The sequence below is a fragment of the Bison bison genome, unplaced genomic scaffold (genome assembly GCF_000754665.1).
Source record: "Bison bison bison isolate TAMUID 2011002044 unplaced genomic scaffold, Bison_UMD1.0 scf7180017864460, whole genome shotgun sequence".
Classification (NCBI taxonomy): domain Eukaryota; kingdom Metazoa; phylum Chordata; class Mammalia; order Artiodactyla; family Bovidae; genus Bison; species Bison bison.
The window spans coordinates 6405043-6415142 of record NW_011495022.1 but is presented as its reverse complement, the minus strand read 5'-3'; the positions used below and the strand labels follow the sequence as shown (position 1 = coordinate 6415142).

The following is a 10100-nucleotide window of genomic DNA, read 5'->3' as shown; positions in this document are numbered from 1 at the left end:
ATGGACCTGACATTCCAGGTTCCCATGCAATATTGCTCTTTACAGCATTGGACCTTGCTTCTATCACCAGTCACATACACAACTGGGTATTGTTTTTGCTTTGGCTCTATCCCTTTACTCTTTCTGGAGTTATTTCTCCACTGATCTCCAGTAGCATATTGGGCACCTACTGACCTAGGGAATTCCTCTTTCAGTATCCTTCATTTTGCCTTTTCATACTGTTCATGGGGTTCTCAAGGCAAGAACCCCGAGGTCAGGGGCGGCGGCTGAGAGGAGCAACCCCACGTCCAAGGAGCAGTGGCTGCGTGGGCGCAGGAGGGCCGAGAGGAGCTACTCCATGTTCAAGGTTAGGTGGGGTGGCCAGTGAGGAGACACTCCTCGTTCAAGGTAAGGAGCAGCGGCTGCGCTTTGCTGGAGCAGCCGTGAAGAGATACCCAACATCCAAGGTAAGAGAAACCCAAGTAAGGCGGTAAGTGTTGTGAGAGGGCATCAGAGGGCAGGCACACTGAAACCATAATCACAGAAAACTAGTCAGTCTAACCACACAGACCACAGCCTGGTCTAACTCAATGAAACTAAGCCATGCCCTGTGGGGCTACCCAAGACAGACGGGTCATGGTGGAGAGGTCTGACAGACCATGGTCCACTGGAGAAGGGAATGGCAAACCACTTCAGTATTCTTGCCTTGAGAACATACACCTTAACATTTATAAAAGAACGGAAATCATACAAAGAGTGCTCTGAGACCAAAATGGAATTAAACTAGAAACCAATATAAAATGAGCACCAGAAAATTGCAAAATATTTGGAGATTAAATAAACACACTTATAAATAACACACAGAATAAATCTCAAGAGAAACTTAGTATTTTGAACTAAATGAAAATACAACTGCCATATAATAAAGAACTTGGGAGCCTCTGTCCCCAGTTTGTGGAAGGGAGCCTCTAAATATCGGGGATTTCCTGAGTGATAGAGTGTCATGGTGAGCCCCTAGAATGCTTATGCCAAGGAGGTGAGTCAGGATGGGGCCGGCCACAGGAGAAAGGCCAACCATGTGATTAGAGGGTTGGAGCTTTGAGCAATATGTCAGCCTGATCTCCAGGGGAAGGAAGGAGGACAAGAGATTGAGTTCAACCACATGGCCATTGATTCAGTGAACCATGCCTATGAAATTAAACCTGAATAAAAACTCTAGACGGCATGGATGAGCTTCCCTGGTTAACAGTGCTCTGTGCGTACTGGTGCACATCAACACGTAAGGAAGATGACACCCGAAGACTCTGTGCAGAGAGGACACCGGAAGCTATGTGACTCGGGTAGGCAGAAGCAAGGCAATTTTGTGTTAAAGTGTGAAATTTTTCTTTTCTACATATTGTGTGATTCCATTTATATGAAATTTCCAGAACAGGAAATTAAAAAAAAAAAAGCAGAAAGTAGACTAATGGTTGCCTAAGACTGGGGAAGACTGGGGATAGGAACTGAGGAATGTGGGGTTTCATTTTGAGGAAATGATAATGTTTTAAAATTAACCATCATAATGGACGGACAACTCTGTGAATATACAAATTCAAAGCCATTGAACTGTGTACTTCAAATGGGTGAACTGTATGGTGTGCAAATTATAACTCAATAAAGCTGTTAAAAAACATTTTTTAAAGAAATGAAAAGATAAGCCACAAACCTGGAGAAAATATTTGCAGAAGACACATCTGATAAAGGATTGATACCCGTTATATAAAGAATTCTTAAAAGTCAACAATAAGAAAATAACCCAGTTTTAAAAAACGGACCAAAGGCCTTAACAGATACCTCACCAAGAAGATACACAGATGGCAAATAAGCATATAAAAAGATGTGCTGAATAATACTTCACCAGGGAAGTGCAAACTAAAACAACAAGGTACCACTCGACACCAACCAGAACGACCAAAATCCCTAACACTGACAATGCCAAATGCTGATGAGGACGTGGTGCAACAGGAGCTCTCATTCATTGTTGGTGGGAATGCAAAATGGTGCCCTACTTTAGAAGACAGTTTGGGAGCTTCTTATAAAACTAAATATATTCTTACCACATGATCCAGCAATTATGTTCCTTCATGTTTACTTAAGCAAGCTGAAAACTATAACCAAATAAAAACCTGCATGTAGATGTTAATAGAGCAGCTTTATTTGAAACTGTCAAAACATGGGAGTAACCAAGATGTGCTTCAGCAGGTGAATGGATCAATAAACTGTGGTACATCCAGACAATGGGCTGTTACTCAGCACTATAAAGAAATGAGCTAATACGCCATGAAAAGACATGGAGGAACCTTAAATGCATATTACTAAGTTAAAGAAGGGCTTCCCAGGTGGTGCTAGTTGTAAAGAATCCACTTGCCAATGTAGGAGACATAAGAGACCTGGGTTTGATCCCTGGGTTGGGAAGATCCCCTGGAGAAGGAAATAGCAACCCACTCCAATATTCTTGCCTGGAAGGAAAATCCCATGGATAGAGAAGCCTGGGGGACTACAGTTCAGTGTCGCAAAAAGTCAGACACAATTGAAGTGCCTTAACATACGCAAGTGAAAGAAGCCCATCTTAAAGGCTACATACAGTATGCTTCCAACAATATGACCTTCAGAAAAAGGTGAAATTATGGAGAGAGTAAAAGGATCAGTGGTTGTCAGGGATTAGAGAGGAGGGAGGGACGAATGCTCAGAGCACAAATGACTTTTTAGGACAGTGAAACTACTTTGTATGAGACTATACTGGTAGATGCTTACTCCTTGCAAGAAAAGTTATGACCAATCTAGATAGCATATTGAAAAGCAGAGACATTACTTTGCAACAAAGGTCCGTCTAGTCAAGGCTATGGTTTTTCCAGTAGTCATGTATGGATGGGAGAGCTGGACTGTGAAGAAGGCTGAGCGCCGAAGAATTGATGCTTTTGCACTGTGGTGTTGGGAGAAGACTCTTGAGAGTCACTTGGACTGCAAGGAGATCCAACCAGTCCATTCTAAAGGAGATCAGTCCTGGGTGTTCTTTGGAAGGAATGATGCCAAAGCTGAAATTCCAGTACTTTGGCCACCTCAGGTGAAGAGTTGACTCATTGGAAAAGACTGATGCTGGAAGGGATTGGGGGCAGGAGGAGAAGGGGACAACAGAGGATGAGATGGCTGGATGGCATCACTGACTCGATGGATGTGAGTCTGAGTGAACTCCGGGAGTTGGTGATGGACAGGGAGGCCTGGCGTGCTGTGATTCATGGGGTCGCAAAGAGTCAGACATGACTGAGCAGTCGACTGAACTGAACTGAACTGAATTGATACTGGTAGATACATGCCATCATACATTTGTCCAAACCCATGGAAGGCACAATAGCAAGAGTGAGACATATGGTAAACTATGGACTTTGGATAATGATGATGTGTCAATGTAGGTTCATCAGCTACAGCAAATGCCCACTCTGCTGGGGGATGTTGATAATAGGAGAGGTTATGTATCTGTGGGGGCAGGTGGGGGATGCTGATAATGGGAGAGGTTATGTATCTGTGGGGGCAGGTGGCATATGGGAACTGCTTTTCTCTCAATTTTGCTATGACCCTAAAACTGCTCTAAAAACTAAAGTCTATTAAGAAAAAACACAAACAAGACTGAAACAAAACAAACAAAAAGATTAAATAAGAGACATACAGATATATGTGACCATTCACTCTATTAAAGCCAAAAAAATAAAACAGAAAAAAAAAAACCCACTTGCTTTGTTGAAAAGCACCAATGTGTATTAAAAAAAAATGCTAGTTTCAATTTACATTAAAAATATGAGTAAGTAACAGAAGGTAAGAGGCAAGGATAGGAATAAGGGCTACAGAGTATAAACAAAAGGCCAGTGAGCCAGGCATTTAGTTATGTTGTACTATAAAAATATTTTACAAATATTCAGTCACCATTGAAGCTTATAAGTTTTATATATAATTTTGATGTATCTGGAGTGTACAAAAACTTACAAAGTTAAGATGATCTTATCAGTAGAAAAGATATTCTAAACCAGCTTAGCCATGAGAAGCATTTTGATTGCCTAATTTAACTTTGTAAAGGAGAAGTAAATCTTATAGCTGGTCTCTGTAAACCTCACAGCTGGAATGTTCTAACAGCACCTTGCAGTTTCCAGTGATCAAAGTAAGTTACTTTATATACTAAACTAAGAATTTCATAATAGAAATAATGTAACACCAGGGGGTGCAGTTATCATGAAATAATTACACTCCTGGGAGATTACAGGCACAAGGCTGTACCCCAGGGGTGTGATTATCCCATGATAACCACATCCACTGAAATTGCCTTATTGCAAAAATAATCTCTATTCACTGGTGAGACATTATTCAATAGGTGTTTTTTTTTAAATGAAAAGATTTTTTAGCTTGAATCAGCAAGTGGATTAGGAAATTGGCCAGTTTGTTTTTCATTACATTCAAATTCAGAATATAACATCATTATTTGCTTTCCTATTTGATACAGCAGAGTATTTTTTATTTTGTTTTTGAGAGACCCTTTAGGAGTTTCTATTAATGTTAGTTAAGTGGTACTGCTAAATTCAGGTCAAACTTTAAAAGGTATTAAGTGAACAATACCATTTTAAATAATTTATTTCTATGTATAAGTTTTAATTCCTCTAATATTCATTTAAAAATTATAAACGTATAACCATTGTCAATATTTTAGTCTATCTCCTTCCAGGCATTTTAATTTTTCTAAAAGCATCTCTCTATATGTCTACTTAAAGATGTAAAGAGAAAAATGAATGGAATCCATGTAGCTACCTTGTTTTATAATATGCTTTATTTGGCCAAATGTTATAAACAATATCTATTCATTAAGAAATCTTCCTATCATTTTTAATGGTTGCATAGTATAGCATTCCCTTGTGACAATATCCCATAATTATTCACTTAACATTCTTTTATTAGATATTTAGGTTCTCTTACACAATGCTTTACAACAAAACCTTGGGACATATCCAAGACTATTCCCGTGGGACAATTTCATGACTGTGTATTATTAGTAAAACATAATTTAAACAAACAAGGACCTATTTCCCAAACCTTCAGTTGTTCTTACAGTTGAAGCTGATGGTTTTCAACTCTGACAGTACATCAGAAATAGATCAGTAACTTTCATCTTATGTGGTATCATAGATAGTGAAAGTTACTGATCTATTTTTACCATAATCTTTCATAGAGTTCAGTGCTTTGAGGTATTCTTAGAAAAGTAAGTCAGGATTTAAGAAATTTGAAATACTGTTTCTTCTTTTTTTTACTTGATATATCCTGGTACATCCTCATGTGTCAACACAGAACAACAGCTCAGTTCATATATCTTATCTAATGGCTATATGGTATTCCATTGGCTACACTGGTATTCCAATTAACTCCATAATTAATTTATTTTTAATATTTTTTTTTTTGGCCATGCTGTGCATCATGTTGGATCTCTGATCAGGGATCAAACCCATGTCCCCTGCAGTGGAAGCAAGCAGTCTTAGTGGAAGCATGGAGTCACTGAACCACCAGGGAAGTCCCATAATTAATTTTTTAAAAATATACTAATAAAGTGCTTACTATGTGCTAGGTACTATTCTAAGCACTACACATGTATTAACTCATTTAGTTCTCATAACAACCTTATGAAGTAGGTACTAGTATAATATCTATTTTACAGACTCCGCAAACTGAGGCACAGAGGAGTTGACAGCTTGCTTGAAGTCATGGCTACTAAGTAGAGAGCAGGGGTTCCAAATCAGGCATCTTTGTACCTCCACACCTTCAATCTGAATTTATAGTTCCTTCTGTGCAGAAGGTTGTTCCTTTTGCCTGAGACATCAAATACATGGTTGCACTGTCCTGTCCTCTAGGTCTCAGCCTAATATCACTTCCTCAGAGGGGGCCCTTCCTGACCACCTCACCTAGTTATTCCCCAATTAATTCTTACCACAGTATCCAATGTAATTGTCATCACAGAAGTTATAAATGCGTAGTACTTCCTTATTAGTTTATTTTCTGTCATTCCCAATAGAATGAAAGAATTTCTGTCTTGGGGCTATATTCCGAGAACCTAGAAAAATGCCTGACACAGAGTAACTACTCCACATTTAATTGCTGAATAAATGGGTGAGTTTATTTTACCAACCCTTTACTGATTAGGTTTATTTAGGGTTATTTCTAATCTTTCACTACTATAAACCTTTGGGCATCTACCTTATCACTTTCTTACTATAAATTCCTGGATGTTGTATTTCCAGTAAAATGATATGTATGTTCTTAAAGTTTTAGATAGGTTTTTGATACATCAAATGACTCTTCAAATTTATTAATTTATCTCCACTTTATCAATAGTGGATTAAAATGTTCATTTTATCATACTTGCTCTAACACTGGCTGTGTCACACTTTTAAATCTTTACTGTAAGTTCTTCTGGTTGTTGTTAGTAGACTTTCTAAGCAGATTCAAGAGAAAGTAGGTGCATCAATACCAAATAAAGGGCTATCCTGGTCTACAGCCTACATCCTAGTCCCCTAGTATCCCAGGGTCCATCCTACTCATGCTCTCCAAGCAGGTCAGAGTAAGACAAGGCTGAAGAACAAAGACAGCACTGACACTGCCCCCCCACAGCCAACATCAAGTCATTCAGCTGGAAGGGCACCGTAAGGATGGAGCGAAGGCAGAGATGAGAAAGATGTAACCCCTTCCAGGAAACAAAATATGCCTTTCAAACATAGCAACAGATCCCTGTGACTACCAAAAGTAGAGCTCAGAGATATCTGTGCTATTGGGTTCTTCATCCTACTCCACTTTCCTTTGCTTTGGGCTTGATTTCTTCGGCGACTTTTCTCCCTTCTTTCCCCAGTTGGGTGAGGGCAGGGGAGAGGGAGCTAGTATGAGGGGTTTAAAAGCACCTGCACTGTGGCATCAGCAGGAGGTTCTTTTGTCAGAGACTGTCACACCAAGGAGTCCGTATCCATATTCTCCCACTACTGAGCAATTTCCCCTCTACTTAAAATGTGTGTTTTTCTGACTGTGCTGGGTTGTTGGTGATGTACTCAGGCTCTTTTCTGCAGTTGTGGGAGCGGGAGCTACTCTCCAGTTGCAGTGCTGGGCTTCCTGATGCACAGCACAGGCTCTAGGGTGCATGGGCTTCAGTAGCTGTGGCACATGGCTTACTGTCCCATGGACCAGGGATAGAACCTATGTCCCCTGCACAGACAGGCAGATTCTTAACTACTGGACCCAGGAAGGTCCTTAAGATGTGGTTTTTAAAAATGTTTTAAAGAGACATAAGGATTTTTAAAAATTAATGTATAATAATTTGTGTGTACTTCCTCTACCCATCCTGACACTCATAACACCACTAATGAAACAGTGTCAAACTTGACAATGGATCAAATTCCTAAACTCCTAATACGAGAACTAGCATCTTGAGTCCAACAGCCTGCATCTGGCCTGCTGGAAGCAAGCCTCATCTATAGCTATAGAAGAGAGCCTGAAGGTCATCTGCTGACTGAGCGTGAACCTTGAGCTCAGAGGTGGCAGTGGAAGCCTCAGCGAGTCCAAAGAGCTGCATCAGAGGCCGAGATTAGCTGAGAGGATGGCGCTTCATGCCTAAAGCATCTGCGTCAGTAGAGCAGCTCTGCCTTTATATTTTCTACATCTGGGACTGTTGTTGTTTAGTTGCCAGGTCATGTCTCATTCTGTGATTCCCATGGACTGTAGCACACCAGGCTTTCCTGTCCCTCACCATCTCCCAGAGCTTGCCCAAGTACATGTCCATTGAATGACACCATCCAACATATCTCATCCTCTGCTGCCCTCTTCTCCCTCTGCCTTCAATCGTTCCCAGCATCAGGATCTTTTCCAATGAGTCAACTGTCCACATCAGGTGGCCAAAGTATTGGAGCTTCAGCATCAGTCCTTCCAAAGAGTATCCAGAGTTGATTTCCTTTAAGATTGACTGGTTTGGTCTCCTTGCTTTCCAAGAGACTCTCAAGAGTCTTCTCCAGCACCACAGATGGAAGGCATCAATTTTTCAGCACTCTGCCTTCTTTACTGTCCAGCTCTCACATCTGTACACTACTGGAAAGACCATAGTCTTGACTTATATGGACCTTTGTTGGCAAAGTGATGTTTCTGCTTTTTAAAACACTGTCTAGATTTGTCATAGCTTTCCTGCCAAGAAGTAAGTGTCTCAATTTCATGGCTGCAGTGACCACCCACAGTGATTTTAGAGCCCAAGAAGAGGAAATCTCTCACTGCTTTCACCTTGTCCCCTTCTATTTGCCATGAAGTGATGAGACCAGATGCCTTGATCTTAGTTTTTTTACTACTGAATTTTAAGCCCACTTTTTCACTCTTCTCTTTCACCCTAATCAAAAGGCTTACTTTGGATTACATGTAGGATTTAAAAAAATTTTTAAAAGATTCTACAGCTGTTTAAAAAATGTGGAAAATCTCTTGAGTTATACTATCATCCTTTATTTTAAAATGAAGAATTGAAACTCATAAAAAGTGAAATGACTTACGGTTACAGGGTTAAGCAGGTTATTGCTATTATGATTCATTAAGAATTATTGTTGGATTAGTGTGGCTGTTTGAACAACATACTAACAAGGCACTGAGAAATTTAAGTTAAAACTTCTCAGTTTTAATATCTTCTTACAAGAAGAACTCAAATGATTTAAACCAAATTCAACCAATTTTTCTTAAATAGACAATAACAGGAAGGAAGGTAAATAACTTTCAAGTAAAAATTAATTTTAACATTATTTAACATCTTTTAAAACTCAATTTTCTCTCTGAAACAAAAATTGCAATTGTGGCGTCTAGTTCAGCTTAGTCCTAAAACTCAGGAGGACATAAACGTGAGAAACAACCATTTCTTCCTTCTATTTTTGGGTTACCAACCTGATAAATGATGTTTAATATATGTTACTTTTAATATCAATTTCATAGGGCCCTTGGCTAGAAAAATTAAATCCTGATACACAGAATTTCATATTCAAAACATATAATCAGAGTTTTCCATTGACCATTTTGGGAATGTGACCTAACCCCAGAAAACAAAACCAAACCAAATCAAACCAATACCGAGAGAGACTTAAAAAAAAAGTTACTTTAGCTTTGTTTGTCCTCTATATAAATTCTAAAACAAACAAATGATGTCCAGTGCCTACCTGAGCCATCAGTGGGAACTGAACTTGCATTAATTCCAGAAAGACCAAACAAAGGACATTCTCGATCTGTGTTGACATGACCCCATTTGTGACATTTAATGCATCTTACATTTCGAACCTGAGAAATAGTAAACATTAATTATTTTGGTTATTAAAATACTAAGAACCTAACTACTGTTCAACTCCTTACTCCTTGTAGAGTTTAAGTGAAATTAGTCCTGTTTTTAAAAGATCTCCAAGGAAAGATACTCCACACATATATTTGGTAAAAGTAATTCAAACACTAAAATCTTTTACTATAAATTGTGTCTCAAAGTTCAGCTGAATCCAATTTCTTTTTGAGTGTTACCTGTGGCAATAAAACAATGTAATCCAAAAAGAAATGGTAAAACACCAAAAAAGAATGATGTCCTGTCTCAATCTGGAATTCTCTAATTTAAAAAACAGTTAATCTTTGAGGTTTCAATTTCCTAAACCAAGGGCTAGCAAACTTTTCCTGTAAAAAGCCAGACGATAAATATTTTAGGCTGTATGGGCCAAAGGTCTCTGTTGCAACCACTCAACTCTGCCAATACAGCAGGAAAGCACCCACAAACAATATGTAAATGAGTAAGTACGGCAGTATTCAAACAGTTTTATTTTTTGACCATGAGCTAATTCTCCAAATTCCTTGAAAACTGCAGAGACCATTTTCATTATAGCCCTCACTATAAAATTTTGACTCCTATCTTTTATCATGATTCGATATTTGGATTTGTATCTTTGCTACATTTAATGTTTTCTCTCCGAGTCCTTCTACTATCTGATACAAACAGAAACCATAGAGCTTTTCAGAAACCATAGAAACCCTTTTCAGCTTAAATACCTTTGGACAATAATATAAAGAAG

The 10100-nt window shown here is 38.9% G+C and overlaps 1 protein-coding gene across 1 annotated transcript in view; it reads right to left on the bottom strand.

Annotated features, from left to right (window-relative positions):
- Positions 1-10100, bottom strand: part of CIR1 (corepressor interacting with RBPJ, 1) — a 42329-nt gene that overhangs the window by 18945 nt on the left and 13284 nt on the right. Inside the window, exon 7 of the mRNA XM_010859810.1 lies at positions 9213-9330. Coding sequence (XP_010858112.1) covers positions 9213-9330 — 118 coding nt within the window. The remainder of the gene's footprint in view (positions 1-9212; positions 9331-10100) is intronic.